The sequence below is a fragment of the Acanthopagrus latus genome, chromosome 5 (assembly GCF_904848185.1).
Source record: "Acanthopagrus latus isolate v.2019 chromosome 5, fAcaLat1.1, whole genome shotgun sequence".
NCBI classification, from domain to species: domain Eukaryota; kingdom Metazoa; phylum Chordata; class Actinopteri; order Spariformes; family Sparidae; genus Acanthopagrus; species Acanthopagrus latus.
The window spans coordinates 16,411,049-16,437,012 of NC_051043.1; the positions used below are offsets into that span (position 1 = coordinate 16,411,049).

Here is a 25,964-nt window from a genome sequence, read left to right on the forward strand (position 1 = left end):
AAATTATACAGATGTAAAAGTTTGTTATTTTGGCTTTGATATAACATCCTCTCACACAATGTCCCACCCACAACCGTGTCCGATTGGTAACATGTCACAATTAACAGCCTTTAAAAAATATAATAATCTGAATCTAGTAAATAGTACCTAACTTTATTTAATAAATGTAGTGAAGAGGAGTTATAATGAAATGAAAAGTATTTTAGTAAATTGAACTTAGGTTCAGTGGTTGATCTTACCTTTCACTGCAAATTAATAATAGTTCCAAATATTGGTAATCAGTTCCAAATATTGGCAATCCTGCACTTCTACTAATCGGAATTGGTATCAGTCCTGAAAAAAAAAAAATATATATATGGGTCCACCCTCTATATAAAATATTACTGAATGTCAGTGTTCAACATTTATAAAGGTAGAAATACAGACCAAAAAAAGGACATAATGCTACGGGCATCTACAAATGCCAGTGTTCACAGAGCAGATAAGGCCGTCAGTGTTCCAAGAAGCAAAGAAATCTCCTTGATAAATTCTGAGAAATCTCATTTTTTACATCAGTTTGATGTGGAGAATTGCTCTAAACACAATGATATCCATGAGCCTCAGCTATTGTGAAGAATGCGGCCAGAGGCAAAAAGCTGAGAAAGCAGCATTTTTTTGATAGCGTCACTGAATTAATCCAATAATGACCTAGAATCTGAAAGCAAAATAATTTAAACTGTTGTTCCATGAAGCATTGCTCGTTGCCTCTCAGAAGTTGCAGTTATGCCAGTAGTTTATGTTCACAGTAATTCATTTTTATTCCAAAAGCAGAGCTTCATGTCAATCTAAGCCCGACATAGATTTACTTCAGATACTATGGTTGTCTAAATAACCTTTGCTTGTACCATGTACACCAACAATACGGACTGACAACCATATATTTTACACGGCCACCTTAAAAGTCACCTGGCCTCTATTTAAACTGGTTTTCCTACCCAAACCGCACAACATCATGGTCGAATGGAGAGCACTGCCGAGACGGGGACCAATGCTGTTTCACTGTTGTGACTTGCAACCGGCTGTGTCATAGCTGTGCTTCTTCACTTACAGGTGTTAATTCATATTGATTGGTGTTGACAGGAATTGATTTTCTGAGTAATTGACACAGAAGCGGAACACAAATCTGCTTAGAGTGGAACCAGACGTTCAAGAGGGTTTGTGTCGTATGCAAGACCTCTCTAGATATTGAGAGATTGAGGCACAGCAGCACATAAATATATTGTTTACCATGCCACACACAGCGTGCTAGCTCTTCTGCCAAACTTCACCTCAAAGACGTGAGTGAAGACGAAAAAGAGGTAACGGAGGGAAGTCCATAATTAGATTAAATTCTGAATGTAGACTTACAGTGGTGTAGTGGGCTACCGCTACACTGCAGACATTTCCCTTTCCCTTGGAGATTGGAGGGAAATAAATGTGGGGAAACAGTGTGCCACATCTTAAAACAGGATAATATGATCACACATTTGCCTGCTACTGGCAAGGGACAGAAGCATGACCTGAAGACATGGCTGAAGGTAAGCTCACTAAGCCAGCGCTAGCCTACTTTATTGAATCTCTTACTTTCAACAGTGAAGCAATTAACAACCTGGAAAGCTCTGAGGCTTATCAGTACTTCCATGGAAATAAAGTAGGGCACGTTTTACCAAAGGAGGTGGAACAGGACCTTGTCTGTTTCAAAGCAGACAGAGCCAAGTCCGATCCTCAGAGTCCCACAGCACTTAGCTAATGGTTAGCTTAGCCCAGTTCCATCAGGATTAAGAATAAGGGGGGAGGATTGACATTTTCACTGTGCTCCTCTGTGATTTAACTCATTGTTCAGCACTTTTTTTTTTTAACTATCGGGAAAATACCAGATGTGATCTGTAATAGACGATGATACGCTGAAAGACAATTTGTGTCAAACGTCCCTTCTCAGAACCATAACTCTTAACTTACAAACATGATGCACACATGTTAAGATTCACCGTAACTTGCACCTCCCTAGGATTGCCTGTCACTATCTATGACAGCAACAAAATAAACACAAACAGGACAAAAATCGTTCTTAGAAATCATAGAAAAGAGACACATGCTTGAGAAATTTTCAAAGAATCATCAAGTTTCTAGGTGTGCTTCAGTATTAAAGCAATCCAGTGATAGTTGTCCATAGATCCATGGCTATGCAAAAAAAAAAATAGCTTATTTTAGCCAAATTGACCAATTTGCCGAAATGTAAGGAAATATCAATAAACACCTTTCAGACCCCCTGGAGAGAAGAAGTTCATGTTTCTTATTGAAAATTTTAAAGGAAAGGGGCTGTGAAATCTGCCATGTTGGTTCTTCTTTCAGTCCCAGGGGTTGGACCGCAGCAATCCCCATCGAGGGGCTGACAAACACATGACAGTGTGTTCAAAAGTTATTTGGCATAATTAAGCTGTTTCATTTTGTATATTTTCATTCTTTAAATGTCACCAGATCGCAGTACACGCAATCCTTGAATAAAAGAACAATATACTGATGTAGGAACTCTTTTAAGTTTTAAAAACCCCTGGGCTAAAACAACAGCAATGTCTAAGTAATTCTGAATCCCGCACAGGGTTCCTGACAGGACAGGGCAGTGACCTCAGTTCACTCAGCATCAAAGAAAGAAGAAGTGAAGAGAAAGTATGACTGTCAGCAGCAAAATTGGATCTTCTCACGTGACCTCTTAGAAGTCGGTCATACTTGGTGTAGACTATGATGATGCCCATGATTCATGATTGGAGGTGAAGCTTGACTCACTAGAATGTACAGTCTGTTCAAGCCAAGTTGTTTGCTATGCATCCGTAAGCCAATGTGTATATTTCATTTGGTGAGCTTATGGCCTTAACTGTTGTCATGCAGAGTATGAACATGCTTCCAGGCATTCTGTCCCATGGATAGATTTGTATGAGCGTCAAAATTACTTTAAATACATGTACTGTAATGATACGTATTCAGTCCACTTTTATAAAGGTTATGACTCATGTACGTATGATGATTTCATGCTGTGGACGAACGTGTGTAGCATTGTTAGACTCTGGCTGGAAGACCTTTGATAATATATGTTTTGGAGCATAAATGGTTGCTCCGTCAAGTGTTGGAGCTATTTGAAGTGTAGTTGAAGTGTAGTTGGGGAATTACAAATTGAGCCTCTGATTGCAGAAGAACAATTTGCTCATTTTGGGGTTGACTTTTTTCTCATCAAGTTTCCGTCTGCAAAGGTGTGAAATCAGAGGAAAAACATTTTTTGACATAACAGCAATCAGGGAGGATATCACCAGATGGTAGATGATTTTATGTACAAATGTCAGAGGAAAAACAACATTCACTGACTCCATCTGCAGATGGCTTGACAAGTTACAAGCATCACACTGCTGTACATTCATCATGACTGTATACACATGCACATCATGCACATGATGATACAGCCTGTCTGGCTCAAAACCAGTATTTCTGCTCTGTTTACACCATAGCGGAATCTCGACGGACCACGACTCAGCAGAGTACATTTGGCAACTCAATGTGACTCTCAGTGAAAGGTTTATTTTATATTCTAACTCGGTGGGAAAACAATTTATCATGTGGTTGATGAAATTATTACTTTTTATTTGAAAGATCTTAATATGAATATATTTTCCATTCTCAGTTTTCCTTACAGCCGATTGACAAACCATAGAAAGAGATTCAAGGAAGTTCTGTTTGTTGTTTCTGAATACAAAGTATTAACAGGAAGAAGTCTTGGCACAGGTCTCCTTCACATTGAATGTGATGCGTTGCGCTTTCGTCAGCAGCAACAGTGACATTTGTTTGGTATAAATAGAGGGCGAGCTGGGTATTTAGAGCAAGCAGTGACAGCTGTTAGCATTAATGATTATAGTAGTAGCATCAGCGGTGGAAGTGAAAGCAGTAATTTGTGTGTCACTCACTTTTTCTGAGCCTTTAACTGCATCTCACAGCCTTCAATGGCAAATGGAAATGGTTTCATCATGCGAACCATGGAACAAACTCTAAGAGGCGATGAGGAAGATGAGATGAGATTGTAAGCTAATAAATTGACCTTTAAGTTGCACATTTTTATCAGGTCAAGCACGACCTTCCAATATCTACTAAACACACTTCAGCTGCGTTAGAGGAAACAATTCCAGATGCAGGAAGTTAGTCATAGTGGTAGCAACAGTGGCAGGAGTACACACGTGCTTGTAGTAGAAGTAGGCACAACAGTTAACAGAGTTCTAAGAGGGGTTGTCTTCCTACCAACACTAGTAACCTTCAGATTGCCTGGTGGTAAAGGCTGCTGTAGTAGTAGTTGCAGTAGTCGTCAAGGCTCAATTTGAAAGGGACTGGAGGGGGTCCAGCCCTGATTATGTTAGCTGATTTCTGTTTGAAAAACAAAACAAAAACAACAAAAAACAACCACCCTCCCAAACAGAGATCAGGACTGGGGGTCCAATGTAAGCTGCTTTTGGAGGTTGGTTTTTGTTTTTGTTTTTTGCTTTCTTTTGTTTTGTTTTGCCCTATGCAATCGGTAGCAGCGCATAATTTTCAGTCTGCACAGAGGATATGAAAGTGGTTGTTACGAGCAGTGTCACAGGTGTAAATTAGTTGAAGTTGTTATTACTGTGTAGCTTTCAATCGCTTGTCAAAGATTTGACAATTTCTGGGGTAATTTTCCTGTCTATTTTTCATGAATGTAGCTATTTTCTTGGCTCTGGCAGAAAGATGATGTGTTTTAATTTCAGCTTACAAAGCCATCAGCACCAAACCTGAATCTGAATCAATCAGAACCACTTCCTGAAATCTTTCTTTTCTTTAAAAGTTTTCTATTCTTTTACAGTCACACCAAGTTAAGTACATTTTATTTACATGGTGCCAGTTCACAGAAAAAAAACTTATATCATGACACTCTAATGCATCTTTTTTTTTTTTTTTTACAGAGACTCAACATATCCCCTTTGAGCAAGGACTTGGTGACAGTGGTGAGAAAAAAACTGCTTTTTAACAGGCAGATACCCTGGAGCAGACCCAGACATACCTTACCCAGTTGATCTGGTTGACACTTCAAGTACATCAACATGCTTTGTTATGTTAAAAGTTTAGGCATACACTTGTCTGGCTTGCTCCAAGGTTTTGGTTTTTTTTTTTGCTTCCCATGAGGGTGGAAGAAGGATGAGAACTTGTTGATGTTCCGTTTGCATCCCCCATGGGTGGTGGCACTCCTTTAAGTCAAGTTTATCTGGCTCTGCACACATGACTAGGGACTTCTTACAATGAAAAACTAGAATGGCACTCAGTAGAGCGCACACCACTTGGCAGCAGCTGAAAGTAACTATCACATGACACAGCTAATTGCTTATCTATAGAAAATGTATCAACCATAGAACTGTCCTCACTTCACTTTCAAGATAAAACCACATTTCAACCTGACCACTGGCTGTATGGAAAGTAGGGTCAGTGTAGTTGTAACGATGGTAGGAGCAGTAGTAGTAGTAGAGGTAGCAGCAATACTAGCAAAACCCTCTGGATTGCTATCTGTTGTATTAGCAGTAAATGTCATGGCTGTAGGTCCTACCTTGTAGCTGGTAGTCCACAGAGATGTCGGAGGGGGCCTGCAGCAGAGCCGACCTGCGGTAAACCACGTGAACTCTGCCCTGGTCTTCCAGCTCCTGGGTCCCTCTCTCCAGGGGCTCGATGAAGTATTCATCTGAGTCAGTGCGGATCATCCCGGCCTGAAACACAACACCAGGTCGGCCATGAATCATAAATGACAAAGAAAAGCGGCAAATCCTTAGATTTAAAAATATAGAAACAGAATTTTTGTTTGACAAATGAATCAAACGATTAACTGGATATCAAAATAGTTGGTAATACATTTTCCTTAATTGGGCAGGTTTTTCTTCTCAAATGTCTGAAAAGCGTGATGGCTCTGACATCACCAACAATCTTTTATGCAACAGCTATGCTAATGGTGCTGAAGATAATTATTGCATTATGCTGATAACATGGCAAACAAAGTGTTTTTATTCATGTAAATGTATTCAACAAGGTGCTTAGAAATCTAATTAGACAGCTCTACGGGAGAACCTCTGATGAACGTGAATCTATTTCATCTTGTTTGTCTCGACTCGCGTATACACAGACAGACAACAATGTAATGACACCATAATATCCTCCCTAATAATCCTATTAAGAAACATGCATAAAATATATGATAATGAAATGACAGCACAGTGTGTCCGAGTATTAATTGTATGATTAAAAGGTATCTGAGTCTCTCAGCACTGTGACATGTTGTTTTGACTTTTCCTGCAGCATATCGTGTGTCTGCGATTATCCGCCGGAAACCCGAAAGCTCCACATCATTAGTGACACATTGGAGTGAAAATTGCTTTGTGATTGCTACCTGCCGCCTTCACATTTCCTCCAATAAGGAGCTGGTCATGCCCGTTGTTAAGGGTGGATATAAAAAGTCGCAGAATCCAGTTAAAACGACAAACAAACTGAATGTACAGCTCATCCAGTCCCAATGGCGTGCTAGAGCAGATGACACACGCATGAAGGCGGAAGAAAGCTGGATCAAAACACTTGTTAGCATCATAAGCTGCTATTGAGCAGCATGTGACCTTGCTAAATCGTCTACAGGCATGTTCCCACAACAATACGACAGATGAGCCCTCAAGACCTATCCGACATGTATTTCAGAATGCTAATAAGGCCTCATGTGTGATACATCGAGGACATATATGTAAAATGCAAATAACTGCTGCGCGGCTCATAATAGCATTTGCAGCCTTGAACGAGACGAGAGGAACTCACTGATGACTTAATGTTTAACAATCACATTCATCCGTTAGAGAACGGGTTGCCTTGGCGGAGAGGAATGCTCTCACAGAGCTCCAGACGACATTTCTTGCAGCTCTCCGTCAGCTCCACTGCTGCACAGTTCCGGCCTTACCTCGCTCCTGCCTCTTCACCAACACTCCGCTTTACTGTGCACATATGGTGCTTTTAAACAACATGCACACAGAGCTCATTTCCAGCTCCCATAGTCCCCGATCAACTGAAGACTCTCCCTTCTCCTGCCTCCTGTTTACACGCACCACCGGCTAGAATCCAATTTGGGTTCTCATTCAAGTTCACATGTAACTTTGATAAAGGGCAACTGAGTAACCTCGCTACCATTTCTAAACACACGAGCAGAACATTCCTGCCCCGAGGTGTGCTGCACATCGATAAACAGTCAGCCAGTGATATCAAATAAAAAGATTCAGCCTCCAAATGACCTCTTTAAAAAAAGTTAGCACTGATTAATGCCTAAAAAGTCTAAAGAAAACACCTCTTTCACCAAAAATATGTACATTTTCAACAGGACTGAATTTAGTCCAAACTTTCCTGAGTTTTGGGGGCCCTTAGGTTGGAGAAGCAAGCAAGCTGGTTCAAATCCCTGGAATTTGGGTGGGGAAAGTAAAAGACAGTATTTGCTCCACCCTCATTACCACCAATGAGGAGCCCTTGAGCAAGGAATTAACCCCGACTGAGCCCTTGTGGACCATATTGTTTATTGTGATATGGTCATTGTCATGAAGTATGCAAAACTGCACGACTGTATAAGCTGCTGAGAGACAAGAGTACAATAACCTCTTGACCACCATGATGTGGTTGGGAAATATTGACTTGAGAACGCAGGATCCGCAAGAGTGGTCAAGTCTGGACATTTGGGTGCAGCCTTTATCTTCCTGTTTTTCATGTTTTATGCCTCGGATGCACAACACATTCACAATATTGCCTTCTACAGTTGGTAGGAATGCGTATCATACATACTCCCTTGTGTATGTTCTAGCATTGCAAAAGAAACAAAAGAAGGAGACAAATACAGGGACCATTTATTAAGACATTATCTACTATTTGCCAGGAATCATCCACAGGGTCCTTCGGGAATATAAACTACAACCACCTCCAAGTTTCAACCCTGAAATTACACATCTAGGAGACTTAGAAATGAAAGTGTGAGATCAAAAACAGACAGCGACACATTTAATTCACACAGGCGGAGGGCATCTCATCTCTATTTCAAGGTTATCTATACCGATCTTTTACTTGAGTAAATACACACGTGAGATCGAGAAAGGCTGATCCAGAGTCCTTCAAAATCCCTGCACATTTGCAGGTAATACGAGAGCCATGCAAACAGCTTAGCTCAGAGCATGTTTGTTCACAGCTCCCTCAGATGGCATACAATTTGACTATTGCACATAAAACCTCAGATTACCGGCGAAGCTTTCTTCTGTCCACATGTCGCCATGCAATCGAATCACAAATGCATGAATGTGTGCTGCTCACAGCAGAGAGGATAAAGATGCACACTTAAAGAAGTAGAGTTGTGTGATTCAGTCCAGTCAGACAGAGATTGAAAAATAAATTCTTGATTTTAAGGTGACAATAGCTACATCGTTGTATTTTTAGATATGCCACATGGTTGATATAAAACATGCTTAACAGGCAAAATGAACCAAATAGCTCATGTGAGAGAACATTTCAAAATTCAGAATTTTTTCATTGCCTTGTGAGCATCTACATATATGCTGCAGGGATTTCCTCCTCGGCTTATCGTGTGCATTTTTCTTACACCTGCAGGCAAACACGGATTAGAAGTATTCTGTATGTCAGCATACATTGCCGGGCAGTAATGCTGTTTGCTTTTCCTTGTGCCAATTACTGTATTCCTCACAGGCACTATTATTTCGAGACAAATTCTGTGGATTATGCAGCCTAAATTAATCCTGGCATTACACATATGACCACATGCTGTAACTTAGTTTTTTCTTCCTTTATTTATTCTGAAAACGTCTCCAGCCTTTGTTGTCTCCCAGCTGGTAGCTAAACAAATTCACCTTGGGACAGCTACACCGACATCAGCTGAGCTTGGAAGCTTAATGAAACTGAAAGTAATTCAGCAAGATTCTCACCCATTTGCTGATTAAGACAGGAGATAAAGTTCCGCGTCTCAGAAGTAAATAAACTCAGATATTAATAATGTTAAAAAAAACTTGAGAATCAAGCTTTCAGTAGATCAGGTATGGTCAGTAAAGCTGAGGCATGTCTCTTATAATAAAACGGATCTCTCAAACACATTGTGAATTAGGCTGCTGGCATTCCTGAAGCCCCGCCTTGGGCTTCGGAGGCTGTGCAGGCAATGGACAGATGGATAATTGGATAAAACTCTTGAAACCGTACTTTCATTACAACATGCTGTTATTTTAAAAAGACACTTTTTTTGTGCAAGTCTTGCAGGCAATAACTGGGCAAGCACCGCAAAGCCCTGACAATTCAGTCAATACTGTTTTTTTGGAGAATCTATGAACCTCTCTTTCTTTTAGTCTAACAAAACACAAAAAAATGCTCATTAAATCCCTGCTTTGCTTTACGTAAGACCATAAAAAAAGAGAACGATGTCTTATATGCATGTAAAACAGTCTGAGCGTGCCAGGCGTTTCAGTAATCTGTGTCGACCAAAGAAAGTGCTGAGCTCCAACTAATTTGAATGAATGGAAACACAAGCAATTAGACACAGCTGTCCTGAAATTAAATTTCCATGTATCCTTAAAGCAGAGATATGATTAACATTCTCAAACACTCGGAGGAGAAAAAAGCTTAGAAACACATTTCAGCTTATTGCAAATTGTGTCTTCTTCCAGGCCAGGGTGAGCTGAAAATCAGTAGGAGCATTCATGACATGACAAGGGATGCGATAACATTTTTATCATGGATCACGATAAAAAACCAAACAAATACAAGTTGAGATTATAGAGATAATCATGAGTCGGGATAATGGGTAAATATTCTTAAATGCGTGACCTTGTCAGGACACATGATGTGTATCACATCTGTGATACAATCAAAACGTGTTTGTTAACAGGGTGTAAGAAAAAGTTATTCCAGTATCTTTTATTGCCAGTTTCAGAGTTTAAGACCCACTGTCATGATTATGGGATTATATCGTACAATCGCAATTATTTTGGTCACAATAATTTTGACCTATAATTCTCATACTGTCTGATGACTAGACATGACATCATCTGACAATACCTAGCCCCCGCAATGTTTTGGAGAGGGTGATGTTGGTCTGCCAAAATGGCCTTGGACCTCTGAGTGGCTCTGACTTTATGAAAATGGCCCAAATCATTAAAATTTACTGCCAATGTTTTGACGGCAAACATTTCCCACCCTAATATGGATAACCATGCTGTGGTTACCAAAGTAGAGGATCGTTGCTCAAGTTTAAAATAACTAGATAAAAGATGAATATGACGTTTTTCATATCAATTTGTTGACATGAAATACCTCAACTTTCTCCAATGAAACCGTCTCCAATTGGCCTTTATGCAGACTGAGTCAATGTTGGCCTCAAAAGTCATATGAAATGGGTATTTGATTTGACTCATCCTGCTCTAAATGTATTAAAGAAGCTTTTCGATCATTTTATGGGAACCATTAATAAGGCTGTGTTCACTTCAGACTGATATTTGCCCACTCATTAATATCGATGAGTCTACTGTGTTGGCACAAAGAGTCTGCCAATACACTCAGGCAAAAAAAACTTTTTTTCTGCAATGTAGTGTAAAAAAATGGGCACTGACTGTATGGTGTGGGGCATAAAGGCACTGGAAGGGCACCCTGGAGGGCACTTTATCATGTTTTTTTCTACCATAGGGGCATCTAAGAGGGCACTCAATTTGGGCACATGGTTGTTTGAGGTTTTGTGATGATCAGTACAAACCAACATTTGGAGAACATTTAATTACAGATCTCATTATGTTACATCTCGTCTCCAGAGGGGAGCTGATCACAGCTGTCACAGCAGATTGTCCAAGTGACACTGCCTCCATGATACCGTTAGTATTGAATAATAGTATTAGTTCTGGCCTTTGGGGGGATACACAGGAACCCTCCTAAACAAAAATATGTGAGACTGCACCGATCAGCCACAACATTAAAGCCACTGACAGGCGAAGTGAACAACCTTGATAATCTTGTTTCAGTGGTGTCAGTCAAGGGGTTGGATATATAGGCAGCGAATGAACAGTCGAATGTTGAAGTTGATGTGGTGGAATGAGAAAAAAATGGGCAATCGTCACAATCCGAGAGACAGAGTTCTGATGGCTAGTCGACTCTGAGCAGCTCCAATATCACAGGTCTTTTTGGCAGGTCTTCTTTTTTTTTTTTTTTTTTTTTGGTTTGCAGGGGATAATGTGCGATGTGTCATCATCTTGTCATGTCAGTGTGTTGTTATAATTATCAGAAAAACCTTTTCAGACCAGGAAAATTCACCTCTGAAGTTGGAGCAACAACTTGCGCTTCCGAGTTGACGTCGCATGTCGGACTAAAGTAAACAGCTGTCAATGTGTTGCTGAAACACTCGAGTGTTGAAATGCAAAACAACTTATTTTTGGCGTCATTGTTGCTCCCACATTCCGACATGAACACACAGTAGATGAACAACTTCCAAACTTGAAGTGGAGCATGTGAATGCAGCATTCATCCAACAAAAGTGGTCAAAGGAAGGACAACTGGTGAACCGGCAACACCAGGTAGTTTGAGGAACATGACAAAAAGTTCAAGACGTGGATTTGCTGGTAGGCCTATGGAGGCCCTGGTTCACAGCTTACAGAATTTGAAGGATGTGCAAATGATGTTTTAGTTAGCGAGATACCACAGAAAACCATCCATGCCCTGATGGGTTAGAGCTGGGGTTTTTTGGTACTAGAGGGACCTACACAATATTAAGATGGTAATATTAATGTTGTGGCTGTGGGCTACCATGAGTTAATCTTCAGATTTGGTTATTTGGGAAAATAGTTTCTCAGTGCTTTCTTTTTTTTTATTTATTCATCAAGCTGATATTGCTGTGTTTGTAATGATCTTATACAGACAGTACTGAACACAATATTGACGATCGATAAGAAACGCCTTATCCAATTTGGCTGTTACACTCTTTGTAACAGTGAAGCGGAAAATCAAAAGGTCAAGAGTGGCATCGACACAGTCCAGTGTGCATCTTTACCTCAACATTTTTTGATTGTTGATGTGAAAGCGGCTGTTCGAGAAAGAAAATCAAAACAATAAAGAGAAGAAATACATGAAAGAATCGTAGCAAGAGTCTTTGCACACCCAGTGTCTCTCTTACACACACATGCAGACACATCTTAATAAAGATGGATGCTGGATGAATAATTGAAGGATGTCCTTCAGTGATTACTTCACCTACAATAGCATAAAGTAATCATCTATAAATAAGAGAACTGAGCAGTGTGAGTGGCACTGTTGCCTCATAGTCAGAACGACTGAGTGGCTCAGAGGAAGAGACAAATCAAGTGAGCGATCCATCCAGATAAAATGTGCTGAACGTTCACCTCACCAGCAGGATATTAGAAGAACTGTGAGGCGAAGAGCTGCTTATATTTAAAACAGCAGGGTTTAAAAAGAGATGAAACTGCAACAATGCCTCTTTTCTTACATTTATGAGTCCAAAATCCCCAGGGGAGCATGTTTTTGGAGCTCAACATATTTTTAAATACATTTTGAGGGCATATAATCACTCTTGTAACCACTCAGGACAGTTCTCTGCCTGTTTAAACTATTTGTGGTTGAGTTCTAGACAACAACAAAGCGAAGCTGACGCTGGGAGCTACCGTGTAAAATGTCATTTCAGTTGAAATACTGGATGAAATGATGTAAGAAAACACTTTTGACAAAAGTGGCAAAGCTATTTCTAAAAATGTGAACAGCTTGACACTTTTATTCTTGGTTAATATATTTAAATCATGTATGTACGATCAGTGCCTCAGAGAAAGAAATGCAAATTCAAACAGTTTTTCTTGTGGGTAATCATGAAAGTTTTATCTCCAGGGCGCTAAATGTATTCAAATAAATACACATCCTGTGGAGATAAGTGCATAGTTTTGGTGACGAGGCATCTCAGCTAAAATGATAAATGAGCTGAGCAGCTGGAGCACTTCGGCTCTCAGACTGGCAGTGAGCAAGATGGGGTTCATTGTGAGGCGTGCAACATTGCATCTTTCATACTGGTGTAGTTTTTAATATATTCGTGGCGGAGGTGTGATTTTGGTAGTGTGAAAGAGGTGTGGTTTCAAAAGATCAGCTGTACATCAAACCAAAAGTATTTCACCACCTCTTGCATAAGTTAAAGTATGAGAAGAGCTCCCCAACTACTGCGTCTAAATCAAAACTACTTTTCAGTGTTTAGTCAAGAATATCGTTATAGCAAATATACCCTGAACTGGATATCACCCTCCTCTAGTTCAGCATCTTTTGCTCGAGGGACACTTTTATATGTGTAGACGAGGAGCCACAGATTGAACCACCTGCCCTGTGATCAATGAGATGTCTCCCGGGGTCACCATTAAAGGAGATGCCTCAGCAGAAAGCTTTGTTTTAAAAGGTCACAAAGCAAAAAAAAGAAGGCCGGGAACCACTGGACATATGTTTCAATTGGACGACGAAAACAATCACACGCCGCAGCCTTCAAAGTGATCGCACTCACAGAAATAAAGGTCATGTTGTGTCAAGGTTGCAGCCCTATTGCACAGAACAAAAGGAGATACTCTGCATAACCTCAAACTAGCCTGTTTTTCCAGCGATAAAAGCCTTAATTTAATCTGCTGAATATCAGCGAGATCATCTTGAGGTGAACTGATGTGTGGACCAAAGCATGCGTGTGATAATCCCAACAAAACCAGCATGTTCGGTATTCACGCACCACGTCACCCTCTTCCAAACTACTTTAAAATTATCTTCCAGGAATCTCTTTCACAAACACAAAACATCAGGAAAAACCTTCGCCAGCTGGAAATGATGTCTCTGGTAGGGCATGTCTGTGAGATAAAATGCCTTGTGGATGATTATTTGGCAACAATCCCATAATTAGTGTTACAAAAATGTAGCGCAACAACCGGCTTTAAAAACACTTTCACATTACATCAAACCTGGCTGCCATCTGGAGTTTACTTCCACAGCAGAGGGGTTTCCGATGGCACATTTTTTTGCCACCCAGTTGTCGGCGTTATCCAATATCAGGGGGAGACAATGGCAGGTGTCTGACAGAGACTCTAAACACAACCCAAAAAAGGGATCAAGACTGCTGTGTTCCATCAGTTTAATATCCCCAACATCAGCCTCAGCCAAGCAGACAGCACTCGACTGCCAAAGAAAACATATGGGATTCAGCTGAAGGGCTCCAGTTTTTCAAAAACAGTCTCTTTCAGTCTAAACTTCTTAAGGGGGTCGGTATGAACGTGCTTTCGTTTAAAAAAAAAAAAAAAAAAAAAAAAAAAAGCTGAGGTACTGCAAGGATGAAAAAAAGGTCTGAATTCAGCCAGGACACTGCCACCTTTCACCCTCGGTGTTGTTCAAAGGTGTGTTTGCTTTCAAAAATGTGAGCAAACCTTCGTCATCATTACCTGCCATTTTCATCCCCAGGCCTTTAAAGAGACTTTAAGGGGAAAAAACACACAAGTTAATTTCTTGTGATTTGCAGGGACTAAAAGTCTTGGTGGAGAAGTCTAAACTATTTTTGAGGATGCTTGACAAGTCTTCATAAGGGAAATAAACATTGTAAATCATCTTATCCACGTCCTCAATACATTTAGTTTTTTTCTGTGTATTTATGTTTGAAGTTGAACCTCAGATATATTCAAGCAGATTCTGTTAGAATAAAATGAAAAGTCAAAAACATTTGCTGATAATAAACTCAAATTAAAGAGTTTTTGGTTGAATTGAAGGGCAGGCTGCACTTTCAAGAAACAATATCAGAATTTATTTCAGCTGAGTCGTTTTGTGCTGCTCAAGCAAACAGAGCAAACATTTACATTCGGCTTTGAGGAGGTGGTGAGGAGTCCGCGCTCGACTTAAAATATGACCTCTCACTGCTGAAAGGCTCCCAATGTCCTTCTGTAACGACAACAGAAAATGTGGGCTGCTCTTGAGTTAATATAGGTCACGATTAAAAATGCTTCAACACATAAATATCAATAAAAGCACGCCTGCAGTACACACTGAGCTGAACTCTCGACTGCTGAGGAGAAATCTTGGAAGAAACAGCTTTGGCTTTGCACAGCCTCCCCTCCTGTACCTCAAACCATATACCCAAACAGCTCTGGGGTCAAGCCTCTGCAACAAGCCTTGGCTAAGTCAACAAGGAACATTAAGAACTATTAGTGAATAAAACTCTTGTGCCCGACTACAGTTCACTGCAAAGAGGAACTGGCTCACTTTCTTTTTCTAATCAAATAGGATATTTTCTTTGCTTTTTTTTCCTCCCTCCATGGCGGCTCCAGATATGTCAAGAGCTGTGCACGTCCAGAATGCTCTTTTATGCCTCCAAGGCCAAAAGTTTAGGCCACTGAACACACGTAGCTCTAAGCAAAACATTAGCGTATCTTATTTGCTCATTTTGTCACTCTTCATGAATCTCAGCATTGTAAATGCTTCCTGCGAGGCAAGGGGATCAGGAGAGCGTTTCAGCTAAAATGTCCTCCATCATGCAGGCTTTTGCTCTGAAAGGACACTAACTGGTGCCGTACCCATCAAGCATGCAGTGTGTTTACAACTGCGAGACCCACATGCCACAGACACAGCAGTGCCTCAGCCTTTTTGGCTGGCAGAGCTGATTATGCAACATGACACACATAAAGAGGTGTCCAAGTTTAACAGAGCCGCTGGTCAGGGAAAGGTTAATTTCAACAGTCGGTGCGGCTCTCAGGTCAGCTCTGCCTCTGACTGTCTGTATCTGTCAGTTGACCGGTTGGTCTGTCTGCCAAGGCCTGCTCACATTTTTTAATTCTTTTTTTTTTTTTTTAAATGATCTCCTTCATGCGACACGGGATAAGAGTTGGGTTTTGTTCCAGCTGCCCTGCCTCATGGAACACAAATGAGTTGGACTGAGGCAGTATTTCATTGTTGCTTTAAGGCATTTCCAGGCAGCTTACGGTTTGTTTGTCAAGATGAAATAAAAGCTGCTACTCTTGGTCTGATTTTTTTCTTTTTCCCCTCTCACACGTGACGCAGAGCTGATGATCTGTTGTTGGCTGAAATCATAAAAACCTGACTGCTGTTCTGAACCACATGGATATACGGCACCAAATCAAACAGATTTCTGTTTGAACACTCAAGTCACAAACTGTCAGCGATGCAATGACAACAAGAAGGGATGTCACTTTATTTCTTACTTTTCTTTTGAATTCACTGCACACTTCCCTAATACAGCTGTAGCTGTTGATAGTCCGTTGTTCTCATCAGCAGGTCACATCTATCCCATAGCGAAGCAATGCACCTACATTGTTAACCTATCATCTGGCTCTCCTTTATTTAATATATCTCTCTACCTGCCTTTAATTTGTTCATGCTGCCATGCTCCTCTTCCCCGTCACCACCCAGTCTTCACAGATTTATCAGCTTTATTATTTCATCAATCTACCAGTCGCAGTAGCGTTATCTGCCACCACCATCACCAGAGTCTGGACTCCATGGGGATGAATTATCTTGCTGCTACTCAGGGCAGACGTCTCTCGATTACAAAATTTCCCAGTAGAGTCTTATTGCCAAGGGCTTTCTGTCAACACTTAACCATCTCATATCATATGTTATTAAAAAAACATTTATTGTCTTTATTCATTTGTTTGTCATGACTGAAATATATATGTGCATGGAGGTTCATTCTTGACCCTGTGTGAACCTGTGTTAAAGGTCAGGGTTGGGAAGTTGAGAATATGTGGTTATGGCTGATTCAGTGAATACCTGAATAATACATTGACGATTCCAAAAGTGCCATAAAGCAGTCCTGATCGTCTCTGATTTGCAACATTACCCACGCTGGGCAAGTACAAAAAGAGATATAAGGTATACATGTCATGGTAACAAAATCTCTTTACCTGTTTACAAATCTATATTATAGACCCAACACATGCTAGTTTGCCAGTGACTTCCGAAAACAGAATGACCCTTGGAGCGTACCTGGAACAGCAAACCGGACCTTCATTGTACATTCACAGTTTGGTTAGGCGTGGGCAAGAACACTACTTGGTTTGGAAAACATCCTGGTTTGGGATAAAATAACCACATTATTTTCATAACTTCAGTTACGAACGTACTTATATTGAGTGCATGACTTCAGTTGTGTAATGCATGTGACGTAACTACATTACTATGTAAATATAACTCATAATTTACTTTATCTCTCACACTGGACATTGTGACAACAGTGGTTTCCTGGATGAAAGTTGTCTTTGCCTCGTGCCTGATTTCCTCCTTTGCTGCTGTTATAGTCTCTACAGCCACTAGAGGTTGCCACAATAAATGTAGATATGGGCGATTGTGTTTACCTGTATTGTCATTTTTTAGATAAGGACAGACTGCACACTTCACCAAACCCTGGTTTTACTGTGTAAATATCCATCCATCCATCCATCCATCCATCCATCCATCCATCTTATTCCACTTATCCAGTACCGGGTCACGGGGGCAGCTGTCTGAGCAGGGACACCCAGACTTCCCTCACCCCACTTCCTCCAGCTCTTCTGTGTAAATAGTGTCCTTTTAATATAAATGAGTTGTTCATCTAAGAGAACAGTCTATTTCAGTAAAGCCAAGCAAGCATTACAAGAATACCAAAGTCACAAGGATTCACCCTCTGTAAACCATTTAAAGGGTAACTCCACTAATTTTGCACATTAAAGATTACTACAGCATATGTGAAAAAAAGTAACACTAGATCCTTCATTCTGTACCAAAGTATCAAATTGCCATCTCTACAGCCACACTGTTAGCATGGCCAAGAACATCCAGAGAAGTAAGATGACCACTTAAATGGTATTTGAGATGCATTGTAATGTGACTGAAACTCCACACACACACACCGTAGAAGGAGTTTTAAATGAATTCCTACTCTGTAATTGTTTGATTTCAACACGGCTGGTGTCAGACATGTTCAACATCGGAGTAAAAACAAAAATCTATCTCACTGGTGGCTTCACATGTTCGAATGTTTGCCTCTGAAGACTGTTTGTTTGAAGTCAACGTTTGAATGTTTTTCAGGCCCTGGGGCTTTATTACGGTCCATGCCATTTATGACGGCATGAGGGAGATACGTATCTCAAATCAGATTATTAGCTTGCTTCATACTCCTCGATCGTCTCCCCTGCCCTGCATAGCTGGATAAGAAACAGATGCAGAGATTATGTCCTCACTCCTTAAATCCAAAAATACATCAGACATGAGAAGCTTCCCCGTTTTGCCTTTCAGAGTAACGTCTCCGCAATAAAAAAAATATCTGCAGTATGTGAACCATTAAGTTTGCGACAAGGGAACCCTGTGAGCACACGAGGAGAGGCCAGACATGGGCTTTGAGACATGTTGGGGGAGGAGGAGGATGGGAATGATACAGTACACATCCACTTCTGACATCTCGAGGTCAGTCACATTCCTTCGTTGTTTGCTTTTATGCTTTTCTTTTTTTGCAGCATGCTTTACTTTTCATCCACGTGAAAAAAAAAACAAGACTCACATGACCAGCCATCCCTCCGACCCTTTACGATGGACGTACTGTACTTGTAAAGCTGCCGTCCTTTCACAACAAACCTCCGCACAGACCAGCTGTGTTCGGGATCAAACACTGTCATTATATCCTATAAACGGAAGCAAATTCCTTCACTGAGCCATATATTTCCAAAAACAGTGACAAAGTTGAAAGGACAGTCCATGTTTTGAAGATTTACACCAGCTTGTATGTCTGCTCTTTGATCTTTACTCAGAAAATGCAGAAGATAATAACAGGCTTTTTTTATTTCCTTTTTTTCTGGATCTTTATCAGTGTAATCAATCTTCATCAAGCTAGGAAGAGTTTGCGAAGCACAGAAGGCTGCAGTGTTTCACTCAGTCTGGGAAAATCAACACTTCAATTTCAGCCATGACACCAGAGACTCTTCTTTTCATGCATAAGTCAGGGTAAATTAGGGCTCGTCCACACGTATGAAAACGATCATTTTTTCCTCCGTCTTCCTCGGCATCATTTCAAGAATATTTGCGTCCACACGCATCCACTGAAAATGACCGAAAACACTGTAGGTGGCGCTTAAAATTTACCAAAAACGGAGAAGAAGAGACGGAGCATGCACATGAAGCTTGCGTGCTGTAAACGGACAGTAGACGGAGAGACCAAAGACAACAAGAAAAAGACGAAAATGGCTAGTGCAAGGACACCAGAATTGTTTGCGTGGACCGTTAATGAAGTCGAACTGCTGCTGCGACTCACACTCAACTACAATGCGAGTAAGCTGCAAGAAAGGCTCAATATCCTTTGCAGCACGAACACAAGCATGTAGTCCTCCATTGTTGCTGTTGTTGTTGTTGTTGTTGTTGTTAGGAGACGTCGCGGGGTTCAGAGGTCAGAGGCAAGAGGTCGAGGGGTGGGGCGATGGCGTTGTTTCAGAAAGTATGCAGATTCGCTGTCCACACGAGAACGGGAGGGCTGCATTTTGAGGACTTTCCACCCTGAGACCCGCTGCGTTTGCAGGATCCGTGTGGACGGTCGGCCAAAACGATGCAATACATGTGCATTTTAACAAGAGAGCGTTTTTGTGTGGACGGCCTCTTAGAGAGAACATGTATCCATATGCATCAGTATTATTTTTGCAATCACAACATTAAGTTCATCATTTGTCAGGTTTTTTTTAAAAATGAAGAAGCCTTGATTTTCTTGACTGGACACCATCACTGTCTAGACCTCGTAAGCGACAGGGCTGCAACTAACGCATTTTTTTTTTGTTAACTAGTTTCTCAATTTATCCATCAGTTGTTTTGTCTGTGAAATGTCCAAAATGTCCCAATGCATTTGAAGACTCCTCGTTTTGTCCGTTCAACTGTCAGAAACCCAAATACACTACGTTTAGAATCATGTATGAAAAAGGAAATCAGCAAATCCTTACATTCCAGGAGCTGGAACCAGAGGATGTTTGTCATTTCTGCATGAAAAAATATAGCTGCTAATTAGATTAGAGTCATAAAATAAATATAAATATATGTAGCGTGATGTGAAATTCTCTTTCCTTAGCCATTTTGGTCTATGACAAACTTCCAGCATCCTTGAAAGTCTTATTTTTAGGTCCAGCTGCTGAAGGCCCAGAGTTATAAAGGCAGCACACACACACAAATATTCTGGACAGACTTAACTGAGAATGAAACACAGCAGCCAGTCCCATATTTAGGATTACAAGAGGCTCCCTCTCCAAAAATCAGACTTAACATTCAAAGCCTTTGGCACGAATTATTCAGGTTTTGTATCTGAATTCTTATCACAAAACATTGGGGTGAACTTGACAAATCAATGTGCTAATGTGCTGACATTCTACACCTATTTGAATGTGCCCTCTTTTCTGACCCCAACAGATTAACTTAGACATTAGACGTCAAGAGGCAGAAAACAGAGCTGAGCACTGGTACACCTCATCTGCCTTTAGCAGAAAAAAATAAACCCTCTCCCAGGTTTCTCTGACATGCATGCAACATGAAGGCTCTCTCACACACAGGCCAGCAAGGATTACCCTAACTTCACCCCCACACTGCTGCTAAAGCAGAGGAAGTATCTGCCTCATAAGCATTTAGCAGCCTGCCTGCCTGCCTGCCCGCCTCCTCCAGTAAATTCTTCCAGACAGCAGCCTGGCTATAATTAAGAAACAGTAAAACACACACCTAGCGAGGGGCTAGGGCTACCACTTGAGATCAAAGACCACTGGCCCTCAACAACAAGCTTTTTCATCAGAAACCACTGGTTTGTCAAGTGTTTGATCTCCAGTTAAACAGTCTTGCATACTTTGCATTTAGGCTGCAAACAACGTGAGGACAGATTATAATGTACAGAATTAGAGCAACCACAAGACCAAACAGTAAAGGTTCAGAATGTAGGATATTGAGAATGATCTGGCACTTTTTTTCTGGTTTTCACTTATGTTTACCCAAAATTATGCCAAGTTTTTCAAAGAGGAAGCGGACAAATAATTTTTATGGATCTTACATGTGTCCCCGAACATCTAAAGTTTGTTTCCAGTTACTATTGTAAAACAACACTGATCTTGACATCAAAATAAATCATTTTATAATGCTGACAGTTCAGGTTTCATGTCCAGAAATAACATGCAGAGAAAAATTGTAAGAAAAACAAGAAAAGGTTTTTACCTGGTCTAACATCCCTGAGCATCACATGGTCCTGTTTGTTGTCACAGATTTCAACTATAGACAGGAGACTTCTTTAAAGAGCAGATCACTGTTCACTGATTATTAACCAGCATGTGTTTATCACTATAACTGGGCACTGATGTTCACAGTTTGCTTTAAATGAAGTCTTCAAGTGATGTTTTCAGCTCAGAAAATACTATTCATAGAAGTGCCAGTGTCAATTTGAACAATTTTTTTTTTTTAAAAAACCTTAGTTTTATAATTGGATTTTTTTTTTTACTTTTAAAACTTTTACAATCTTCCCATACAAACAACATCATCACTTTTGCAATCCTATTTTCTCATATATATATTTTTTTTTTAAAACAAGGCTCATAGATTCATGGATTTTTAGCAGTATAGTATTTTTGGTTATCACTGTAAAAAAAAACAACATCCTTAAAAAGGTGCTGAAACTTTAATTTAGTGCTTTACTATAACATCCTATATAGAAAATGTGTTGTTTCCCGTTACAGAGCGTACAGTGTACAGAGCACAGCAAGATAAATTCTCTTGATGCTAATAAAAAGTGAAGAGAAAGGCGAAGGAAAGAGTTGATACTTATTATTAGTAGTATTATCAATTGTTTTTTTGTCCGATTTGAACATTTTTCCAAAAATAGAGCAACTACTGACAGGTTGGTTCACTATAGTATGACACCGTGCTGTGCTGCTGCAGCAGCAGACTTTTCAAATCAGCCTTACACTGACTGACCCTTTGAGGGCTGTTGGCGTCTTTAAAGTGACATCCTGCCACAACAGTATTTACAAAGCAAAACTCTCACATCCTTTGTGGCCCCTCTCAGGCCAGAATCTCCTTTGAGATACAACTGTAAATGTCTTAGAGGGACTGAATCTGCCCGAGTGATGAAGTGCTTCCTCCTGCTCCAATCGAAGGAAATGGCCAAATCCTGCAGCTCAGAGGAGGGATTTAAAGGTCAGACCGGTATTATCTTTGTTGAGGACATGTGCTTGACATTGCCATTGTATTTATTGTGTTTATTTTTGGAGATTGTATTTGGGAGTTCACACAGGAGACACTGCAGTTGCTCAGCTTAGAGGGAATGAAGGTGTTTTGATAATCTGTGAGTTCACTGTCAGCGGCTCTGACATTCAACTATCACAGCATAATAAAACACGAAAGTGACAAATAAGACACCAAATTCTGTTTGAATGAATGAAAATACTTCTAGTGATATGAACATATAGTCCCATGAGCATCTTGACTCACAACAGAGGCTGACAGGATTTCCTCCTGTACACCTGATGGCCTGCCAGCCCATGTGACTATGTGAGCATCCTTGGATACTGTCTCTACTTCTTTGTGTCGCACAAACAAAGAACTTCAAGTGCTGTCAGATTAAAGCAGGCAGGCAATAGTGGGAATGTAAGTGTCACTTATTGCACGTAATGGTAATGCAGTTTATTTAGGCCATTTGGAGAAGGCAGAAATGAGCAGCTTGTGCTTTTGTTAAGCAAAATGATTTTAAAAAATTAGCCAATTTCATTTTTCTCAATTGTGAAAACATCAATGTTTCCCCACACATATATTTAATTTGGGCCCAGGTATATAAATGGGTGCCCAAGTACATCTGTCCAACCCATTTGAGCATTTTATACTTTTACAGCCATTCTGTGGAAAATGCTGAACTTGCAGGTATTCTTAACAGCACAGTGACTATCTTTAAGAGTCAGGCTGGACAAACCAGGAACTAAGATGTCACAAGCATTCTGGGAAACTGCGATGGCTATTTTCATTGACCAAATGATTCATCTACTAAGGAAGCATGAGGTCACCATTGAAGTTGAAGATGTTTACCAGGAAGTGTCAGAGCCTGTTTCAAGGAATCCTTCAAAACAGGAAAATGGTCATTTACCATGTTAGCCATCTTTCCCTTGGACTTTATTTCTATTGTCAGGACCTCTTACTTCAGTCTGATTACTGTAAGATTTTAGCCTGAGCCTGTGAGAAAACTGTGCACTGTCTGTCTAACATCATATGGTAGATAGTAAACTCACGTTTCATGCAAAGCTCAAAACAACAGCTGTCAGATTTTTGCTTGTGAATCAATAGCCTTCCAGGGAAGTCAGCCCATTTTACATAAAAATCTCTTCCCGCCTCCTACAAAAAAAAAAAAAATAGATAAACATCACACACTCGCTTTAGCTTTTACTGGCCAGCGACTTGCCCCTGCCTGCGTGTGAGAATCCCCGCATAAGATGCCCTGTTAACAGCGTTATAACCCGGAGAGAATAAAGTGAGCCCCTGCCGAAGCACCTCTGGCCATCCTCTAAGAATAAAACCCTAAGGGGATACACACACACACACACACATACACACACACACTTTGCCTTCTTGCTTCACAGGGATTTAAGTCCCTGAGGTTCTATCGCTCACTATCATCATATCTATGTGTCACTCTCTAAATGGCATCAGTGCAGTCTCAAACTCTGGACAGTTACATCCTAGTGGAACAATAAAATGTAAAAGCACACTGAGCCATGTCTTTGGGAGAATGAGGCTGGTGGTACGCATTTGGTCAAAGAAGTAGCAACGTATGAAATGTCAGACAAACTAAACATTTTGCCCAGCAATTGGGGCTGGATGAAAAGTTAGAGGTTTAGCGGAATGGATCGGAATTCACCCTGCAGGAAACATTAATTTACGTATCAAATTTAAGAGCAATCCATCAAGTTGCTGCAGAGACATTTCACTCAAACCCAAAAATGTCGACTTGCTGGTGGTGGATGAGGAAATGAGTGTCACAAAAGTTGGCAGGATTCATCATCTGGGAAGCATGGATGTCCTCTCAAAAGCTGTCTTTTGTTTTGTTTGCATTGTTTCACTGTATAAGTGATGAATTTGTCCTGCAGTAGTCGCAACACTAACAGTTCTGCTCTGTGAACCATGAATTGGTGCACAAAAGCATTGCAAGCGTGGCGACAAAAACATAAAGATAAACTCTGTAAATCAAGATGAGTCTGAAACACAATGAGGATGCATTTCGATTGCTGAAGTTATGTTAGCTATTTTGTTTTAGGTGAAAATGGAATAAAGTGCATCTAATTAGGGCTTCCGTTTGAAATGTGCCAACTTTCAGAATTATCCGTCCATTCACCAATCAATCAATAATTGCCCATTCCCGACTCATTTTGCACTGCAGGATAAATTCACTTGAGTGATATCTGGCAACAGACCGTTCTTGTTAGGATAAATCATCACAAAGTTCCTACACCATGTTTATCCTTTTAACATGTTGAATCTTTGCTCTGTCTTTTTAGACTGCAGTGTTTCAGCCTGGAACCTCCTTTGAAGTTCTTTGTTTTTGGCTAACCAAGTATTTTCCTTGAATGCAACGATGTTTCGTTGGCGTTCTCTGAGAGATTTTGGCCTGGGTCATTCCCCAATTACAGCTCAAGGGTTTTAGTAGGGGTGATGGGGAGGATAGGATCGCAGACTTTTGTGGAGCACAAAGGAAACTCGTGTTTTATGTTGGGAAGAGGTTTGGGGGGAAAATCCGTTGGGTTTGTGGCTGCAATGGTTGGCCACTCACCCGTGACAAACCTCTGTACAAAAAGCTATTCCTTCTGACCGCCTGAAGAATATCTCCAAGAACAATGTGCTGTAAAAATGCCGTGAGTGCTGACGTAAAGAAAGGCTAAACTCAGGAGTTACAGACATCTTAAATCCATTTGTGTCAGTTGATAAGGTCATGGCACTTTTGTAACGAAGAAACAGGGTTTAAGGGGGTGGGGGACTGTGAGCTTTATGGATGAGAAGGACTTACCAGTCCGTCACAGTTGTTAATGGCAACCGCGGCCCCGGGGACGTCCGTGATGTCACCAATAAAGGTGCAGTCTGTCTTTAGCAGCTCACGGCGCAGTATCCTCTCCGTTGCTTCAGTCTGGTTGGCGCCTTCGCTGGCGTCACCACCAGTGCTGTTGCTGACATTCCCGAAGCCTTCGACCTCATCGTGCCACTCCACCATCGCACCCGGCGCCACCAACTTGTTGTTTGGGTGCAAACGGAGGTGGAACTCCTTCCCGAAGGCGGTGATGTTGAAGAAAAGTTTCTGTTCAGAATCACCGGTGGAAAACACCTCCCTCTTGACGCGCTGCTTGTGAGTGGCGGAGAGGAGGTGCGACAGGTAGTGTCCATGGGAGTCAGTGCTGAAGGGAGTGACGAGGCCGTACTCCTTCAGCCGACTCCTCAGCTGATCTATAAAACAAGATAATAACGATAAGAGCTTTTTTTTCAAGGCAGAAAGAATGAGAAACATCAACAACAATTAACCTTTGAGGCAAATCTAGATAACTGCCATGACAGCAGTAGCTTGCTGCTCTATCTTGATACTTGAAAGGTTAGCACTATGCTACACACCACAAAGTATTCCAACTGGAATTTGCTTGCATGTATTTAAACAAGCCAGTACGGTGGACCTTGGACAGCTCTGATGCAAAAGTTTAGCCTTTACTGTTTTGCCTGTTCACCCGGTGCCTCAGGAAAGGTATGTCTTTAACATAAATGTAGAAGCTGTATAGCCTTGTTCACATGATGTTCTTACAGATGGGTACGACCATAATTTCACCAAGACCTCATGCCAGTGTCTCTATCAAACCATGACGCTTTTAGATCTGACAAAA

At 40.8% G+C, this 25,964-nt stretch overlaps 1 protein-coding gene across 1 annotated transcript in view; it reads right to left on the reverse strand.

Annotated features, from left to right (window-relative positions):
* Window positions 1–25,964, reverse strand: part of adamts3 (ADAM metallopeptidase with thrombospondin type 1 motif, 3) — a 117,515-nt gene that overhangs the window by 84,641 nt on the left and 6,910 nt on the right. Inside the window, exons 3-4 of the mRNA XM_037099191.1 lie at window positions 25,109–25,539; window positions 5,612–5,768 (exon numbers count right to left, since the gene is read on the reverse strand). Coding sequence (XP_036955086.1) covers window positions 5,612–5,768; window positions 25,109–25,539 — 588 coding nt within the window. The remainder of the gene's footprint in view (window positions 1–5,611; window positions 5,769–25,108; window positions 25,540–25,964) is intronic.